Genomic DNA, 19,900 nt, shown 5'->3' on the forward strand with positions numbered 1-19,900 from the left:
TCTTCTTTAGTGATGGGAATATGTCTACAATTTAATAATCTTGTCTAAATTAAAGCAGAAGGTTAAAGAAAGACTGCGCTTATTTGTGCAAGTAAATTATGGCAATGGATGTTGATGCACACAAGTATATAATAAAGAATACTGATCATTACTGGACATCTCTTCTCATAAGGTGAGCATTAAACATGTCCAGTCTCACCTATTTCCACAGAGCCTGATTTAGGCGTGACACCACTACTGGATGGAATTCGGATGCGTTCCAACAGCTTTTCATGCTTGGAAAAGACCATATATCTATGTTCCACCTCTGACACAGGTCGAATGTGACTACCATGAGTGGTGTTGCGAGCATAGCGCAATGGAGTCTCCTCACTTGGTGTTGGAGTAATTCGGTCTGGCACAGAGAAACTCTAAACACATATATAAGTAAATATATATATATTCCAAACTTTAAAAAATTAAAAAGTAATACAATAGAGATTAATTTTTTTTTAAATCTAACATAACAAAATTTCCTCTAATTTTTTTTTTTCTTAGCTTAAAAAAAAAAAAATGTCTACTCCCAGGATGAGCTCTTTGTGAAACTTTAAATAAGTAGTAGTAATATTAAATCCTCAAGCATATGTTTCCGCCCAACATATGTAACCAGTCTCTCCCTTTTGTAGTTAGATAGGCGTGGGGTGGGCCAGCCAAGCAATAAAAAACACACAAGTGAAAATTTTTTTGTGTAGGAAAAAGGGGTTGGTTTAATTTCTCTCATATTTTTTTCTAACAATTCTCCTACATCAAAATTCTCATTCTCATCACTTGCATGCATTCAGACAAGGAATTTTTATATCACTTACACTCGTTCCTTCGTTTACACAAGGCTTATGCCTCCAAGCAAGTGAGGCTACAGTTAAGAGGAACACACAGAGCAACTGACTGTCCATACAGTGCCTGTTTAAACATTATCTCTGAGAACAAAAAATCCTATGCTAGACTCCCTGCCTAGCTGCAGCCTTGAGTGCATGGCAACAATGGATATTTCTTTGTGTCATCATGGCCTATTTCCCACAGGTGTCTTGCATTTTTTAAACAAGAAATGCTAAGACTAATAGTCACAATTTCACGTGGGAAAATATTAGCAACATAGGGAGCTTTTATACCAGTATCAATATATATATATGCTTCAAAGCAATAAATCCAAACAATGGTGTGCCCAGAACTTCCCCAGCTCTCTTGCTAGGAATGCATCATGACTGCCATGTAAAACCAGTTAAAATACTGCCCTCCATTAAATTGTATCAGTACATAAAATTAGCTAATTTAAGCTGGTAATAACTAATGGGGTGTTACAAACATTACTGAGATTTTTTTATAACTTTCCTCTCTCATAAACACAATAAAACTACCTCCTATAATTAGTCACCTGAACTCTTACACCACCTATATATTTCAGTATTTAAAAGAATATGTCAATATCTTGTATTAAAGGGGAAGGGAAGAACTGTAAACAAAATTCTAAAATATGATTTATTGTGGTAAATATTACCAAACAGCCCCAAGTTTATCAACCATGTTAGCACTAGAAGACTGTGAAAATTATTCCATGGCCCATCTGCCATTTGCATAAAAAGAGAATTATTCAGAATTTAAGCTACCTCATAAAGTACTGAAAACCTGACCTGCTGGGACATGCTAGGAGAGATGCAGCGGTCTGGGGATGGGTATGAGGGCTGTGTGGGATGACACAAGACCTTCTCCACATCAAGCTCAAAGCTGATGCCAGGGAAAGTGCCAGGTGGTGTACTGTATCTGGAAATTGTATGCTGCTTACTCAGATACACAGACATCAATCATCTTCACATGTCAAAAACAACAAACTTTATGCAATTATAAAAAACCATCATCAAATATTGCAGAAACAAAATTATAAACTGTTCTCCCAAAAATAAGTGGTGCATGCCTGTTTGGTTTTCTTTTGAACATTATTCAAAACCAACACTATAATAGAATGGGTATAAGTAAAAACTGGTTAAAAATTTTATTATAACTTCAATTTGCATAGTCTTAGAGATTTAAATTCAACTTACACAAATCTGGAGTATCAAAAAATGTAGCTTATAAATGTGACAAGTGTTAACAAACATAACACATACCTGGCAATGTGATGTTGATGCTGAGAGGACTGAGATGATCGGCCTGATAATCCTAATCCCACAGACGATCCGGCTGGTGAAGGCAGTTTTGCCTCAAGGGATTCTAGTGGAAGGTCTCCATGCCGAATGGGATAAGGAACTTCAAGGGAGGCTGGTCGAGCAGCAACTGCACACTCAGGTGACACCGGATGAACTGGATAGGACTGGGGTGACCCTACATGATAATGTGGAGGAAACCAGTGTGAGGAAGGGAGCCACTGTTTTTCTGTGTGATACACTCGCTGCTGAGTGGGTGTGGGCCTCTGTGGTTTGACGGCTGGTTTTGCAGTCATATGCTGGGTTGCTGGTTCTACACGTGGATCAGGAAATACATATTTTGGACCTGAGTGGCTGGGCAATGACTGTGGCTGTGTGAGAGAATGAGAAACCGGGTGAACATGGGGAGGAGGATGTCGATGATGGGGATGGGAATGTGAATAAGGATGAATGGGATGAGGATTAGGTTGTGAGTTTTTGGGATAGCATGAGCTGACATGATGAGCAGTTGGAGAGTGTACAGACTTTGGAGGGAATGAAGAGCGAACTCCACTGGTAGAACGAACTCCACTACCAGAACTGGCAGTGGGTGGGGTTTGTATCATACCCACACAGAAGTGGGGTGCTGATTTTGGGGAAGACAAGGGTTGTGGAGCAGTCACTGTCACTGGGCACTTCAAGGTTGATTCAAAATTTTGTTGTACATGATGCATACCATTATGACTTAATGAATACCCTCCACTACATCCTCTTCCATCACGTGATTTGGGTGGTTCAAAAAGAAAGGGGTCTTTGATAGAGGGCCGCTCCTTTGCTGGAGTTACAGACACTGTAGAAGGCACTGCACAGTTAATGGATGGACCACTGCGAGACTTGGGCCATGTTCCACTATTGCTATTTTCCTCATATTCACGTTTGCGAGATCTACCCCATGGCTCAGGACTTGTCTTGCTCAAGGCTAATGCAGGATTTTCACCATCATCATCAGGTCCCAAATGTGCTGTCTGTGTGACACTGGATACAAGCCTCACCCCTACTTCTCTGCCTTTCTCTTCCATCTCTCGTTTATTATGCCCTCTTTCCCTGTCTCTGTGATGATCTTTATCTTTTTCTTTTTCTGGAATTTTGTCCTCCCCATGTTGGTGATCTCGCTCACAAACCTGCTCACGGTCCTGACTTTTATGGCGAGAACGAAAAATCTTTTCTACCGTCTCCTTGGCTTTGTCAAGGACAGGCATGCTATGTCGAACCTGAAAGCATCGATAAAGCATTGACAAAGTTATGTCCTTTAGGAAAAAAAACACCTATTCCTCAATTAGCTGCTGCATTGTGGATGTGTTTTCATATGGTTGTCAAAAATAGATGACAATGTTTGTATTTACCTCGACTGCATTGTTACTATTTTCTTTGCCTGTGCTAATAAGACTGGATTTATTCTCCACTAAAAACGTTTGAAATGACTGGATCTATTTCTGATTCTAGAAAGGCTTGTGTCATTGTTTAACCATTTTCTTCACAACAGAAATCTTCAGTTGCACTAAGCTCCAGAGATGTGCAACTTATATCATCTCCAGTCAATATCTCCTAATTTAACAAAAACTAGTTTCCTGAAGATTTTCTGAAAATATCTTTGACTTTCAATGTGCAGTGATCTCCCTTTAACAGCCTTCACGTGGTCTTTGTTCTTCATTGACTGATTACTTATTAAGAGCTCTTCTCATGGCTGTTGTGATGTATAAAGTACAATAAGCTTGCCCATAGGGGTTCATCATCATTGTTAACATCATTTATGAGTTTAGATTTCATGGGAGAGCGGAAAAGGAACAATTTGGATGAAATACCTCTTGCCAATTCTCAATGTAAGCATAAAGTAAATACAAGGCTACGTATATATTTTTTTGCACTACATGAACAGTGATTAGTCTCTTTACTTTAATAATGGCTACTAACAAACCTTGTCATGATTGTGGTTGCGTAAAGCCTTGGGTGGACTGGGTCCTGGAGAGTCAAGGCTATCAGTCTGAGAACCAGAACTGCGAAGATTTTTGCTGCTGCCACCACCACTTCGTGTGCTATCTGCTGATGTACTATCCCACATTCCAGCTGTCGGTGTGTCTGGCTTGGATATAGCTGTAGACTGCTACATGATAAATAAAATGCCAGGATTGGAACATATGTGTATGTTTGATGCAAAAACACTATCAATCTGAATAGTGACAAATCCAAAATGTCAGGATAAACATAAAAGATTGGTGCTAAACTCTAAATATTTGGAGACTTTATACTTATTACACTTTTTAACTAATTAGAGACTCAAGATGGCTACTCCATATATTGTGTGATATCTGCACTCTCGATTCTTTCCTCAATCTTCTACATTTTCTTTGATTTTTGACTGCTTCCATGCAGTGTACTCAAAGTGTCTTGGAGTTTCGTGACTGTGTGCATTACATTGATCGTGTGCATGGACTTCACAAGACCCTTTTATGCATTTCAGATGATAGTGTCTGTTAGCACTAGTCAACAAAATGGTGGACAATTAGGGCTGGCCCCCGGCTTAGTCCCACTAGCTCGTTTTCCTTTGCTCTGCTTCCTCTGTTATCCAGAGTTTTCCTGCTCTACATGCCAACATTCTCCTGCACTCTCCATCTCAGAAGATCTAAGAAGAAAGGGCGCAAAGGTGGTATGAAGCAGAGACTCAGTTTTGCCTTGACAATCGACACAAGAATCATCCTCTTCTATCTGTCCTGTTATCTCACAAGCAGTCGTTCCATAACAAGACAAATGAGCTTGAAGAGTGGGTACACAACTTCCAATTACACAGGTATATTTTGTTTGCATTTACAGAAACCTGACTTTGAAAGTAACTTTCATATAGACATTTTATGTAACAGTGACTGTAGCTCAGTTCAACAAATCTATTTAAGTCTCTGAGTCAAATGAAAAAATGTTGCTCAAGTTGTTATGTTCAAGAAGCAATTTTTTTTTTGCTCAGAAAATGAAACAGCCGATTTTTATTTAGAACTCCGTCTGAATGTCATGGCACATTGTGTCCTGGTCTTTTTTCTTTTACCGAGGATTGCATTTTTCCCTCTTCGAATTCAGCTCATACAGATGATGCTATTTATAGAAATACTCACTTTCGTCACCTCGACAAATCCAAGCAAGAAAAACATTTATATTTCTCGTGCCTCTTCGTCATAAAATACTGCTGGAATATGCTTTTGTGATACATTATGCTCTATTTCCAGCAATTTTTGCTGAGCACTTGTGCTGTCCTTTAAGGCCCTTTTTTCTCAAGAAAATCCTAATGCTGCTAATTTTCCCTTTCAAAATATTAGTTGCTATATTTCACAAGATGTAAGTGTAACTTGTATATCACTTTTCAATATCCTGAATACATTTTTTGTTTATCTCCCAACAAAATGTAAACATGACATTCCTTTCTTCAGGGTGAGAACAACAACAACAGCACATTTGTCTGAAGCAAAGAATGTAAGCATAGATTTCTTCAAGAAGTATGTTGGTAAGCATTGACCTGTGTTGGAGTCAGGTGGCCTGTAAGAGGGGAAAGGACAGATGCAATAGTAGGTGTTGGTGAAGAACCAGCAGAGGAGACAGGAGATGTCTGTCGCCCTACATCAAGTACTACAGGCTGCGATGCCGAGTCTAGCAACTTCATGGCTTCTCGTGCTGTCAGACCCTCTGTTGACTGATGGTTTATCTGCAAAGTAATAAGATTTCATCCTGTTATATTAGACTTAACTACAATGAACATATAGCCTTCAAACATAAGTGGTGACAAGCACCTTAACCACTACACTACCAGGTGCAATCAAGGGAAAAATTTCTGCTGCAGTTCGAGAAACTTTACTCTAAATTTCTCTTACTTTGCTCTTAAAAGTAGTGTCAAAAAAAGTATTAGATGCTTTCTGCAAAACTTACTAGTCTGTATTGTACACACCATCGATTTCTTTGTTCGATGCTGGCAGTCAGTCTTGAACTGTATGTCTGCCGGGTCAAGAGGTTTGAACTGCTATGGCTGGACATCAAATAATTTATCTGATTCTGTGGTGATATCTACAGCTTGCGATTGAGTCAACCATTGTTTTTGCCAAAGAAGCACCACACTTTCGGAATTCTGTGCGCTTGGGTTACTTAGTCGAGTGCTCGTTTTTCTTCGGAAACCAGTAAAAATCCTCGTATTCAATGATAAATTACACCTGAACAAGCCCAATGTGGCTTGTATGTCCAATATTTTTAGGGTCTAACTTCAACACTTAAACGAATCCCAAAAGTTTATATTTAGAGGTGAGAATCCCTTTAAACATTGAGTTTATAGTTTGTTAATACAGTGAGCATGCATGAGACTAGAGACTGGAAAAAGAATTCTACGACTGAAAAAGCTGATTTTGGAACACAGCCCTACAGATTTCAACCTTATTTAGAAGCTTCAAATGAAGTTAAAATGTCCAAACCAAACTCACTCGACAGACTGGTAAGTAAATCTTCTCCAGATCAAAATGCAATGAGTGACAATTTTCCAGCATTGCATTTTATTTTATAGTTACAACTGTCTGCTGATAATGATACCATTAAAAATATAACATTATCAAAATTTGACACATATTTATCGATGTAAACACTTATTTCTTCCTCATTTAGCTGCATGCAAAATTTACTATTTACTTACATGTTCCCATTTAAGCTCCTCATACATTTGTCACCTTCAATTCCTTTTTAGCTATTCTGTGAATGAACATCAATGGTGCCCTGACACTGACAGTTTTTTTTTTTTAAAGCACTGTGCTGGATAAGAATATGACTGATGTGTTTGTGACTGTGTTACATCATTACTTGTAGACCAGAACAGTGTAGAAAGCACTGATGTTGAATATCTAGTGTTTCATCTTTGTTTAAGCTTTTTATCAGCATTCATAGTTCATACACAGCTTGTACTTTTGAATGGTTGACACTGCTGTAGGAAAGATCTCTTTGTTTTTACTGAAAGTCTAAAACTTGCTTGTACTGGATAACAATCAATTTTGAAATGTTTTGAGAAAATTCTTGTGTACAATGTGGGGACAAAGTTAACACGGCATGTCTAAACAAAGCAGAAATCTGTATAAACAAATCTTTGAGCAAAGTTATCTGCTAGCATTTGTTGCTACTATCTTCAGGATTTCCTAAACGAGTGTCAAAGAGAACACTCAGCAATAGAACATTAATTACTGGTCTGTTAACAGAGGAGTGCTTCTTTCCTCTTCGAATTCAGCTCATGAAGATGACGCTATTTATAGAAATACTATCTTTCGTCACTTCCTATTTTCTCAACAAATCCAGGTGTGATTAAGGGGGTGGAATTGGTGTTTTACACCGTGTCAGCAGCTGAGGCTATATTACGGCCATGCAGCCAGCCCTGTAAACAGATGTCACGTGCAGAGAAAGAACAGCATGCCCGAGACGAGAAATGAACTCTGGGCAGCCAACTTTCACTGTATTGGTGACAGGCGCTAACCGTTGCGCCACCGGACCGCTCAGGTGTGATTAAGAGAAAACATTAATATAATAGTTCTTGTGCCTCTTTTTCATAAAATACCACAGGAATATGTTTTTGTGTTATTTTATGGTCTATTTCCAGCAATTTTTGCTGAGTGCTCGTGTTGTCCTTTCGTTAAAAAGGGAGAATGAGCTGATAAGTACTGAGTACACTGTGTTGAATGGTGATGCAAGACCTTCTTGACATGCTACATGGTATTAAAGATGCTATCTGAGAGCTGAATAAATATTTCAAGCAGAACCTGAACATCACACATAAGAAGTATGTTATGCTATCTGACGAATGCATCAAAATAAAAGGAAGACGACAGTGCAATTGGTTACAAGATTAAAACATTATCAAAAAGTAGAGAAAAGTTGTGAATTTGGAAGCAAATTGGATACAGAGGTACATAATTTGATGATGACATTTGAAGTTAATAATTTGAGTAATTTGCACTTTCCCATGCAAAAAACAAAATCCCAATGTTGCAAATGCAAGAGATGTCTAGAGGTGCAAGCACAAGTACTAAACAGGTAGTCCTCGACTTACAACGTTGATCCGCTCTTACGCGGCGTCGTAAACCGAATTTCGACGTAAATCGGATCATACGTTCATACAGTACTATACCATAATAACAGTACAGTACTGCAAACACTTAGCCTACCCAAACACCTATCCTAACACAGTACCCTACATAATTATCAATAGACATAAGTACAGTAAAATATTGTGCAGTACAGTACGTTTAATAATGAGCCTAGGTAGAGGATACAGGTCGGAATGAGCGTCGTATAAAGCGTCGTAACCACGAAACGACGTAACTTGAGACCGTCGTAACCCGAGGACTACCTGTATGTAGTGTATCAAGTGGAGCAACAGCACAACAGACATAAACTGAAAAAGCAGAAGCAGAGAAGAAATCAGCACAAGCAGACCAGTGATTGCAGAGGTGTTTTCATTTAAAGGCTGAAGGCTGTTGATGCCCCTCATGAGGCCAGAAGCCAAAGAAATATGGAAAATGTGCAGCAAACCATCACCCATTACCTCAGACTGAAAAATGTCAGGATGACAAGACATAGAACAGTATTCTTCTCTTTAAACTTCAAGTTAATATTTTCTCAAAAATGTTTAGCACTTGTGATGCAGGAGATTGGAGAAAATTCACAGCTCTTTGATACTTAAAACAACATTAACTTACACTAATGAGCCTGTCCCCAACACTTGGCAGCATGCCATCCTTGGCCACAAATCCTGCTGGAAGTACTGCTGAGATAAACAATGCCTGCTCAATCTGAATACTGGAATCTGTAACAAGAAGAATTTTCAAGACTCTAGTTTCCTTGATATTTACCTTTTTGTTTCAAAATAGACATATCACATAAACATATACAGCTGCGGTGCTCAAACGGTGGGGCGCGACCCCCCAGGGAGGGCGCGACGTGCTTACAATGGGGTCGCGAAGGTGGTCATTTTTTAAAAGTTTCTTATACCGGTATTAGTGAAATTAGTTTACATTGCTGGCTAAGGGGGGCGCGCGGACATACCTTTGTTCGTCAGGGGGGCGTCACAAGTAAAAGGTTGACAACTGCTGATATGCAGTATACCATACAGTATCTAAAGCAAAAGCTACAAGTGACACTTTCACAAAAATGTTGGGAATATCAGGGGGCCCCTAATCATTGCACAGCAAATCCATACACACAAAACTACATGATACTCCAAACCTTTCTGGCTAGAAATAAGAAGCTGAAGAGGCTGCCAAATACGAGTAGATGTAGACTTGCGTCTCCTCACAACCTGTGAAAAAACACAAAATAAAGGTGTCTACTCTCACTAATAATAATTTCATTTCACAGCTGAAGTAGCTAAGCAAACTGAAGTAAATGTCAAAAACTGAGATGAAACCCAGTTATAAGAATTATCAACAATCATCAGGATCTCTACTATCATAAACTACTTACTAAAGTAAGTGCCTTGGCATGTTTGCACAGTTCCTGCATTGCACGCCGATGTTCAATGTTGGTGGTATCAAGATTGTTGATTTTAAGAAGCATATCATTCACCCTGCAAGCATTAAAGACAGTGTGATAACAGGAAGGTTAAAAGAAACACAAAACAAGGACATATTTATAATATTCTGGCACACAATTGGTAGATATGTGACAAATAGCACCAAACCCCAAACTAACTGGAACATATGCTTTTATTTAGCTTTAGCAGAAAATTCTCTGACTTTGCAGGTATAACATCATGTCAATTGATTTCTGGTGAATTCAAAGAAGAAACAATAGAAAATAACTGAACTAATTTGGTGCCTTAATAACTTTATACATTCCAGTAATTTTACTAAAGAACATGCATCAAACATGCAGCATTCAGTAAGAAAGGGAGGGGGGAATTACAGTTGCCCCTAATGTTATTTCCCAAGGCAGCATTTTCAAATCATAATTATTTCATTGTGCAGAATTGACTTATTAATAACTTTTGTAGATTGTAATAAAAGAAGTTTTTCTCTACTTCAGCAAGAGAAGCTTATGTTCCAATTAGTTTAAGGTCAAACCACAGATTCACCACACTAACACTTCCAGGAGACGGGAGTGGATTGTGTCAAGTAAAAATATTTTAAAGTTTAAAATTAAGAACCTTAGAAATTGATGATTTATGCTACCACCAAATACTTAAAAGCGCCCATCATGCCACATTGTACAATAAAAAGAGTATCTAATGCAATGGTGAAGTTCTTCCATAGCTGACCTTAATTTGCCTTCAGCAGTGCCTCCCTTGATAATATGACTGACAAAAAGAGAGTTGTCACTGGGGAACTGGGGATCTTCTTTGCCTCCAACAAGCTCAAATCCAAAGTCATGCCCACCCACTGCATCCTGCCAATAAATGAATTACACTGACCATTACATTCAAAACTATATATCTATATATACCATAAGCATTGAAAAAATAAAAAAAAGAACAAATGTGTTTTATCATGAACAGAACCTGCTCCTTTCATGGCGTACAGATATTTTTCTTACTAATAAATTTCATTTGCCTTGCTTTGTTCTAATTCAAGCTTCTGACTGATTATCGTAAGAAACAACCATTACCTTTTACATGTAATAAAACTTGCTGAAAGAGGATACAAAAGGCAAAAATCTGAGCAAAAGAAATTCCTAAAGAAAGCCCCCTGAAGCAGGAAAGTGAAGCCACATTGCCCTGCATTGGAATAATGCATCCACTACTCCCCTTTTTCAATTATCATTCATCAGGTGAGAAAAAGCAAATCAAGTTACCAGGTTTTTCCAGCCATACAAAGGCTGCTACAACTAAGGAATAATCTTGAAATAAAAGAGATTAAATTCTTCACCGAAGACTGAACCCAAACTTTACAGAAAACCGTTTTCTGTAATATGAGCTCAAGAATGGCTGGGAGATTATCCAAATCCTCAGCATTTCCATTCTTTCTGCACCAGGTGATGGCAGACATCATGCACAATGTAAAAAGCAACTACAAAGACAGAGATCCTACTCTTCTGACATTCAACAACAATGGTGCTAAGTGCACACACAGCCACTCTAGTGATTATGATAAAAAGCATAACAAGCAAACTCAAAGATGAAAAGCTTCCCTGCTGGGCTTTTCTGTAATCAATTCTACCAAGGATTATCAGTTCCTTAAAAAAATACCTTGGTTTTATATATTGCTGACTGTACTTCCAAAAACTTTTATGTTTAATGTAATGAAATTATGATGGGAAAGCTAGTGAGAAGAGTAAAAGAGGTCCTACTTACAATCAAGCAAGCTATAACTTGCATAAAAGAAGGGCTAATGATCCCAACAGGTTAATTAGTGACTGTTGTAGAGGAACTAATAACAGTATTTATGAGATCTAAACTGCTCCACATGAATAGAGTCAGAGCTCAATTTCTAAAATGTATGGAAGACAAACTGAGTTCGCTTATGTGCCCCTCTCCCTTCCCCCCAGTAAGTGCAGATCAGGCAGTCTTGTGGCCCAGTTGTTTTCAAATGCCTTGATTTTGCTTTGAAGGAAAACAACCCTTTCTCTGCTGTATTTGCAAGGAGAGAAAACCCAGAAAAATGTTACACATACATTTTTACCATTTTTTTTTTTTGCAAAGGCATTGAGTGTAAGGAAATATCAGTATATATTACAACTACATGTGCCCCTGCTGTTTTTGTCTCCTGTTAGTGTGTGTGCGTGCACGCACATGCGCATTTGTCTTTCTTCTGTATTTCATTGTAGACCAAAGATCACAGTACATGAACAATAGAACAAAAGGTGCCACATGCCTGGCAGTGTTTGCCAAAGGTAGAGTGACGATGCATGCTGCATCCACTGCCTGGCATCAAACTCTAAGATAACAGTGGCCTATCTTGCTGAATTAGAACAAAGAATCAGAAACTGTCCTGGAGCAGAGGCTAAACTTGCTGCTGATAGTCAAAAATGGAGGTCTATAGTGGATGCCTCATGTACCGCCTCAGGTATGGAGAGGAGTAAATAATCTTACTGAATATTTTTGATTGAGCAATGATCTTTGCATGCAAATATTCTCATGTTGTAGTCGATGAGATACGCAGGCAGCTGAACAGAGACTTTATCACTTTCAAACACATTCTTGCTCTTGAAGCTGGAATTATTCTTTTTTGTGGTTGTCATTGCCTACATGTTATGTTCAGTTATGCACAATGATGATGGGGGTATATTGTACTTTAAATCATTAAAATCTGAATTATTCACTTATAAATCCTGCTGGTTTTTAGGTTGTCTTTTCCACAAGTAGCTTTAGATTTTAGCACTCCTGACACATGACCAAGAAAAAAAATCACAAACAGCATCATAAAAACTTATGCTAGCAATTTCATTAATATACACAATAAATAATATCACAATTTGTTCTTGAACCCAATTCATGATTCACTCTGGCACTTTTATACTGAAAAGATTAGAAACGAACAGGTAAGGAAACTTCCCGAAAAATTTGGAATATTACATCAGTGATGATTTTTTTTTGTGGGGGTGGGGTGAAAATTATTCCAAATAACAGTGCTTTTAGGGCTCTTTTTCTTTGTCCTTATTCTTCAGCAAATGCTACACTATTAAAAGCTGTTAAAGGTTAAGCTAAACTTTCTACCCATTACCATCAGCAAAGTTTTCAGGGAAAAATCTTAAATTTAAACTCACAAGCTCTATTTCTAAAGTCTCTGTTTCCCACTCCTGAAGGTCTGCATCAATAGCAGAATCTCGACTGTGGTTGTGGCTGATGGAATTAAGTTGCTGTCGTCTTGCATCTCTCTCAGCTAATGCTTCATACTTTTCTCTGTCAAGAGAGAAGCAGGATTAAGAAACATAGCATTACTACGTGTTCAGAAGTATTTTACACATGGCTGATAATATTCTTCAAGCTAAATATTATTCACGAAATCTGACAAACTCTGCTGAACGAATCTTGAGCCAGTGTAAAAGACAATATGTAACTTCTCAACAAAAAAATAAAAAGGAGGGGGATACCTTTACAGATGTCATAGTCTGATTAATGATTTCAAAATCTAAAGAAAGGAAAAGAATTATAAAAGGATTTACTTCATGCAGTCCAAGAAATATCTTTTTTTTTTAAACAGTGCAGTAAATCTGTGACATCACCAACCCCACTATGGTAGGTCAAAAGAAACAGATGGGATATGCACTGGCGTTTTTTTTAACATGAGGAAATCAGCCTTTAACTCCATGCAATCATGTGGAAAGGTACTCTGCTACAGCAACAACATACACAGCTATAGAAATAGCTTGTGTTCAAATACCTACCTCTACTATACAGACAATTTATTCATATTAATTTTTAAAGAATATTTCCTAAGTATCAAAGCAAAAATGTACATTTATGCAAAACAAGATGCATTTAATACATAAAATACTAGGCACAAAGTGTGTTTCCCAGTTCCTTGTACTATAAAAAGATTGCATGCAATGGTCCTGATAAAAATCTTTCTCATGACAACGAACTGAAAAAAATAATTATCCATAGGAGCATACCATTCCATCACTTATTAGAAAGTCATTTCTCAAATGTCACATTTAACCTGAAGAAAATATTGTATTGCGATTTTTACCCTCCTCAGTGTCAATGACAAAAGTTCAAAATACACTATGCTCTCCATATATGCCCACCCTTCAGGTCAAAACTCAATGCATTTAAACTGTTAAAGCTGTAGCCTGTTTAAACCCAAAGCTTGGGATATCACACTGAATAAAACTGGATGCAAACATGCTACACATTACACATTAGTGTTGCTGTAGAAAAGAACTATTACACATTTCTTATCTCACCACATTTCTCTATTTTCACTTACCTCACTTCTTTCAACTCTTTCACAGCATCATTTTTCTGTTTCTCACATTCATCAGATGTGCGCAAGGCTTTTGCCAGTTCACTGACTGCGCGATCACGGTCACGACGAAGGTTATCACACAATGTTCGAATGCTCTCCCTTTCTTGTACAATCTTATCAATTTCGCTAAAGGCCCAATCACGGCGTTTGGTAGCAACGATGGCTTCCTGTTCTGCATCTACAGAAAGGTACAAAAAGACAGAAATGACATTTTAGTTTTACAGACTTCCTTTCCTTTTTCAGATTTTTATCCTAAAGCATTTTTTCAAAATTTCTAGGACCTGAAGCATAAAGATAAACATTCAAAACACCAAACAAAAACCATTTTGATATGGAAAGCAGTGAGTGTATCTTCCTGAGTGTAAATGTTAAGTTTTCCTTGTACCATATATTGCGATGTTCTGTGATAGAAAAACCACAAAATACAATATTCATTTGAAGCTGTCATATTTTCTTGATTGCTGATATGTCACTATTTTTATCCATAAAGCACCAGGATTTGTATATTTTAAAGTGAAAGCTATGTTCAGACTCACCAGTTAGTTCATTCTTCATTTTGTCAATCTGCTTCTTTAGGACCTCGGTCTCCTTGGCAACTTGGTCCATTTCTTCTGCCTTCTCTTTTTGTGTCTTCTCATATGTCTCCTTGATCAATGCATCCATTTGTTCCAACGCCTGATGCCTCTCTTTGCGTGCAATGTCTCGCTGTTGCTCCACTAACTCAAATTCCTTTTTCAGTTCCCGACGCTCTGCTTCCAGTTGTGCTCGAGCCTCCATTGCACTCTGTGATTCCAGCTTGTACTTGTCTCGTGCTGCTAGGGCTGCTGCCAGTTCTTGTTGTAAATGCTCAACTTCCTGCAGGGCTGATAGTTTGTCTGTTTTCAGCTTTTCAGTCAGACCTGTCATTTCTGATAACCTGTCTTGAAGTTGTTCAATCTCTTTGTGTACAGTGTCCCGTTCTGACATTATCTGTTGTGAGACACAGTTCCTACAATTAGTATTTAAGAAGAGTAACAAAGAAAAGTTTGCCAAGTTTAGTTTTTTTTTTAAAATCTGTTATTTCAAAATAAACAACTTGCAGGTAGGTGCACACTGACAAGAAACTTTTTGAAAACCATTCTTTGTAGAAGCAGCAGAACACACACATGCACTTAAACGTGTACATCACAACCATATACAGATATCAAATTCTTGGTAGTTGCCTACCTGTGTGTACTCCTGAACAGCTGCATCACGCTCAGCTAAAGCCTTACTACAATCACTCTGTAACTGCTGTATCTGCTTGGCTACCACCTGTCGCAAGTTCTCATGTTCATGCCTCATACAGGTAATTTTCGACACAACCTCATGGTTCTCACGTACTGCTTCCTCAAGTTTCTGGACAACTGCTGCGCGGTGTTGCTGTAACTGTCTCTTCTCACGCAAAGCAGTATCTCGCTCCAAGCGTGCATCTTCCAACTTCACATTAAGAGTACAGTTGTCAGTTAAGGACAAAATAATGCCATTATCCCATCTTAAACCTAAAACTTCTAAAATAGCTTATTCTGTAGGTGATATAAAATCATACATTAAAACCAATATCTGAATCATTATAACAACCTAAAATATATAACAAAAATAATTCTTCTGCTTACATTACCTGCTTTCGAACATCAGCGACAGCATCCAGCTGGCAGCGGACTGAAGAATGTGATGAAGCTAAGTCTGCATAGCGTTCTCGTAACTTGTCATATTCCTTTCGAAGAACTTCATACTTTTCAAGTGACACATCATATATATCTGTAAAACCATCAGTATTGGATGCTCCTGCTGTAGGACCTGTAAAGGAAGCTACCGCCTTATGATACTGTGCCCATAGTTCTGCCAGTTCATGTTTGTCCTCCTCACGAAGCTTCTCCAGCTGCAAGAAAAGCATACTTTTCTCTGCTTTATATGCTATATATCTATATTGAATACAAGATATTATCTTGGTCTTTCTGGAGCTGGACTGAGAGACTAGAAATGTTGTCAATGAGGCATTTAAGAGAAGTAAAAGCATGTTAATGAAACTTATACATATAAAACTTTAAATAACTTCAAATTTTTTGCTTTTTTAAAACTAAAATAGACTATGCCATTCCCCTTTATAATCTTTTAATTAAAAATTTCAGCAGCTTTGGTACAACTTTAATTTTTCAATATTTTAGTGAGACTTCTAGCCATGAATCACACCACATTATAGTATCAAGGATGTGTATAGGTGGATTGCTGTCTGCCATCCAAGACCAACACTTAGCCCCTTGCGAAGTGATTCGCTGTTAGTCTCGGCGAGCCGTAACAAAGAATGTGACTAAACCGAAAGCTTTCTTGTATCATGCCTCCTTTTAGTAGTTAATCTGAAATGTGAATAAACTGGAAGCTTTCTTGTCTCATGCCTCGATTTAGCAGTTAACTGGAAAAAATCGTCTGCCAGCAGTCCAGGGATATTAGTTCATGATAGTATGAAGTCCAATAAATGTACCACTACCATATTTGCAGAAATATGAGTGATCTCTGAAAAAGAAAATGATCTGTACATAAAATACAGAGGGGGTAGGGGGTGAATTGGTGTTTTATGCCAAGCCAGCAACTAAAGCTATGTCACACAAGGCAGACAGCCCTGAAAATAGATGTCACATGCAGAAAAAGTACAGCGTGCCCGAGACAAGAGCTAAACCCAGAACAGCCAACCTTCATTGTAGTGATGACAGGTGACCATTGTGTCACTAGACTGAATAAAATACAAAACATGTTTTCTAAAAGTACAAAAATTGTGAAATTTTGACAAAAATCACTTTCTACCTCAGAGCTACAAGTCCAGTTCAGAGAAGTAAGATGAGTACATATACAAAAGACAGATGAAAACTTGAGGAAAATGTATCAAAAAAATGTGTTTCCAATGAGAATAAAAAAAATCAGTTTTACCCAGCTTTTTTTCAACTCATCCAACAAAATCTTTGTTTCTTACTGATCTTTGAGAACATAACAAACAGCAATGCCTAATGCAATCGTGTTAGATCCTGAAGACACATCCATCTGATGTTAAATGTCTTCAAAACAGCTAATTTGTCTTTTAGTTTTACTTTTCAGACTGCCAGCTGAGATCCTTTTAGTGCCTATTTCATTCTTATATGCTTCAATCTTTAATGCAGAAATCAAGCTACAAAATTTCAGAGCATTTCAATCTTCAACAATTTATGGATTTTCAAATGGATGGATGAATTTTAATATCAAAGAGTGGCAAAAAAGCACATTTAGCAGACGGATACTACTCTGAAGTATAAAAATCTACCTCAAAAAAATCCCTCCATAAATTGTCAAAATTTGCCAACAAATTCAATTCTGAAGATTATCTAAAGGGTCTACTGACACTGTATGGAGAAAATATCCTTTATAAATCTGTATTATTATTGTTATATAGTTTGCAATAATACTGTTATATGTTATGCTTTTCAGCATGATTTAGCTTAACTAATTTTAACAAAACGTGTTAAGTAACTTTATAAAAATACAGACACACCATCCCGAAATGACAGCTGTGCGCATGAAAATAATTTTTCTCTACTCTATAGAGTCATGAGCTATTGACAATGCTAACTAAAGGAAAGCTTGACATTTTGGTGTTTGGGGATAAGCAATTATTTTTATGAATTTTTTTTTGGTAAAATGGTATGGTTACAGTTCTTAAGACATTGATTTAAAACCCTGTAATTATTAAACCAATTCTGACTGGTTATATTCAAAGCCTATGATTGGTTGATGAGGAATTTTCCAGCTTCCTCTTGTCTGAAAAACCTCGTCTAAAAAAAAGGGGCAGGAATCTGCATGTGAATGTTTCCATCGGCCCTAAACATTGACTTTTGTTTAAATGCTGAATGAATGCTCTTTCTGCTGGTATGTGGTATGATCCAGTTTTTCAAAAGACTTTTATTCTTTGTCTCAAACATTCCCTATTTTTGCTAATTCTGAGAACAAGAACAAAATATAAAACAGTCACTGTCTTTTATGGTTTTACCAAAAAAGAAAATCACTTGGGAGAGTGGACAGAGGATAAGATAAACATAATATAATATGCCATAATTTAAAATGGCTAAAAATTATAGATTTTCATCAAATTTCCAAGCCGTCTTCAGTTTTCAAAGCTCATTAATATTTTCACCTGTGTAACAGTCTCCTGCAGGTGCTGTTTGGCTGCTATTAGTTCTGCATTAAGTTCTTTTGTACTTCGTGCTTCATCCTGCATTTGCTGCACAAGGGCCTCAGACTTCTTGTATATGTTTCTGAAATATTCTGCTTCCTTTGACAACTGTCCAATCTTTTCTGCATTTTGTTGTTTCAGAGACTGAAGCTCACTCAAGGCTCCCTCAAATTGATTCTAAAGAAAAGTATGCAAGGTTTTATGTAAATAAACTGTTCACTCCATAGGATCAGTCATTTGAAAAAGAAAGGGGTGTCTGCCATTTAAAATTAAAAACATAGCACTAATATTCGTAAAAATGCTAAGTTATATGCCCTATATTTTTATAAGTATTGGCACAAAGTGTGGACATTTTAAGTGGCCTCAATTTTTGAAACAAACTGAAATAAAAAAAAAACCTGGACACAATGTGCCTCTTTGTAGAATACTTCACGGCCGAGCAGACGAGAACATGTGTTCTTCTACCTGAACTTAATGCACAAGTAATAGCTTACACACTGAATATTGTAAACTGGCATCTTTTCATCACAGATTGCTAATTTTATAAAATCTTAAACACCTTACACTTTTTTTGGTGCAAAGATGGTGGTGGGGGGTGGGGGGGAAAGCTTTTTTTAACATTGTGCCAGAGATTTTACACAAGATGGAATAGAAACCAAAAGTACTTGTTTAGATGTAGAGGGAAGACACCTAGCAAAAAAGTTGATTACACACCTTGAACCAGTCATACTGGCTCTCAGAGCCAATATGCTTGCGTTGAACCTCTAGTGGGGACAGTCGCTCAAGGGTATGGTGATCATCCAGAACAGGAAGTGGAGAGCAGCGGTCCAAGGCAGGAAAACTGCTGCTGGCCGAATGTCCATACCCATACTGTGTGAGGATGTTTGTCACTTTTCTACAGCCAGAGAAGTCCTTTATGTGGGTATCTGTAACAACCATCAATCACTTGTACACTATCCTTTGCCGCATCTTTGTGTCGTTTAGTGTGCCTTTATGTACCTCGCCATCCATTTATGTTATCTTTCATTTATCATGACTGGTCTGCGCAGAGAGTGTGATCTATTTTGGTTGTGATGCTGCTCGTTATAAGTACCCATTATTATTATTACCATCATAAGGTCATGTGAATGAAAACAAGATTTCATTGCAGAAGACGAAATGTCACGAAAGAGTCTTGAGTAATTTCTCTTATAAAACCCTACATAATCTTCAACTCTTTGCATATAAACAGACATGAAAAAAAAAAAGAGATTCAAAATGATCATGAGACTCTAAACAGTTTGATTTTGCCTTTTGTGTGTCCCTTTAACTTTGTCCTTGCCACTGCTTAAAACATGCCTAAGGGACAATACCTGGTTAAGACAAGCATGTGTCCCACAATTCACCTCCTTACAACTTGCCTAAGGTGTTGTCCCACAATTTACCTGCTTAGGCATGTGCCTATGGTGTTGTCAAACACTTCACCTCAGCTAACTATGCCACACTTGTGGTGAATAAGGTCAAGTGCTGGTACTAGGTCAATACTGGAATGGGTCATATCATAATGGCATAGCAGACAAACA

The 19,900-nt window shown here is 37.6% G+C and overlaps 1 protein-coding gene across 2 annotated transcripts in view; it reads right to left on the reverse strand.

The window, feature by feature from the left end:
• LOC112556409 (disks large homolog 5-like) overlaps nucleotides 1-19,900 on the reverse strand; it is a 45,929-nt gene that overhangs the window by 21,753 nt on the left and 4,276 nt on the right. The window contains exons 3-18 of one of the 2 annotated variants that reach the window (XM_025225402.1): nucleotides 19,053-19,264; nucleotides 18,300-18,515; nucleotides 15,762-16,022; nucleotides 15,329-15,580; nucleotides 14,659-15,091; nucleotides 14,084-14,300; nucleotides 12,918-13,053; nucleotides 10,474-10,601; nucleotides 9,681-9,783; nucleotides 9,444-9,516; nucleotides 8,918-9,024; nucleotides 5,716-5,901; nucleotides 4,132-4,314; nucleotides 2,142-3,427; nucleotides 1,668-1,797; nucleotides 200-410 (exon numbers count right to left, since the gene is read on the reverse strand). In XM_025225402.1, coding sequence (XP_025081187.1) covers nucleotides 200-410; nucleotides 1,668-1,797; nucleotides 2,142-3,427; nucleotides 4,132-4,314; nucleotides 5,716-5,901; nucleotides 8,918-9,024; nucleotides 9,444-9,516; nucleotides 9,681-9,783; nucleotides 10,474-10,601; nucleotides 12,918-13,053; nucleotides 14,084-14,300; nucleotides 14,659-15,091; nucleotides 15,329-15,580; nucleotides 15,762-16,022; nucleotides 18,300-18,515; nucleotides 19,053-19,264 — 4,134 coding nt within the window. Of the gene's footprint in view, nucleotides 1-199; nucleotides 411-1,667; nucleotides 1,798-2,141; nucleotides 3,428-4,131; nucleotides 4,318-5,715; nucleotides 5,902-8,917; nucleotides 9,025-9,443; nucleotides 9,517-9,680; nucleotides 9,784-10,473; nucleotides 10,602-12,917; nucleotides 13,054-14,083; nucleotides 14,301-14,658; nucleotides 15,092-15,328; nucleotides 15,581-15,761; nucleotides 16,023-18,299; nucleotides 18,516-19,052; nucleotides 19,265-19,900 lie in introns of both variants that reach the window. The other variant, XM_025225395.1, reaches the window with a different exon arrangement.

The sequence above is a fragment of the Pomacea canaliculata genome, linkage group LG1 (genome assembly GCF_003073045.1).
Source record: "Pomacea canaliculata isolate SZHN2017 linkage group LG1, ASM307304v1, whole genome shotgun sequence".
Classification (NCBI taxonomy): Eukaryota; Metazoa; Mollusca; class Gastropoda; order Architaenioglossa; family Ampullariidae; genus Pomacea; species Pomacea canaliculata.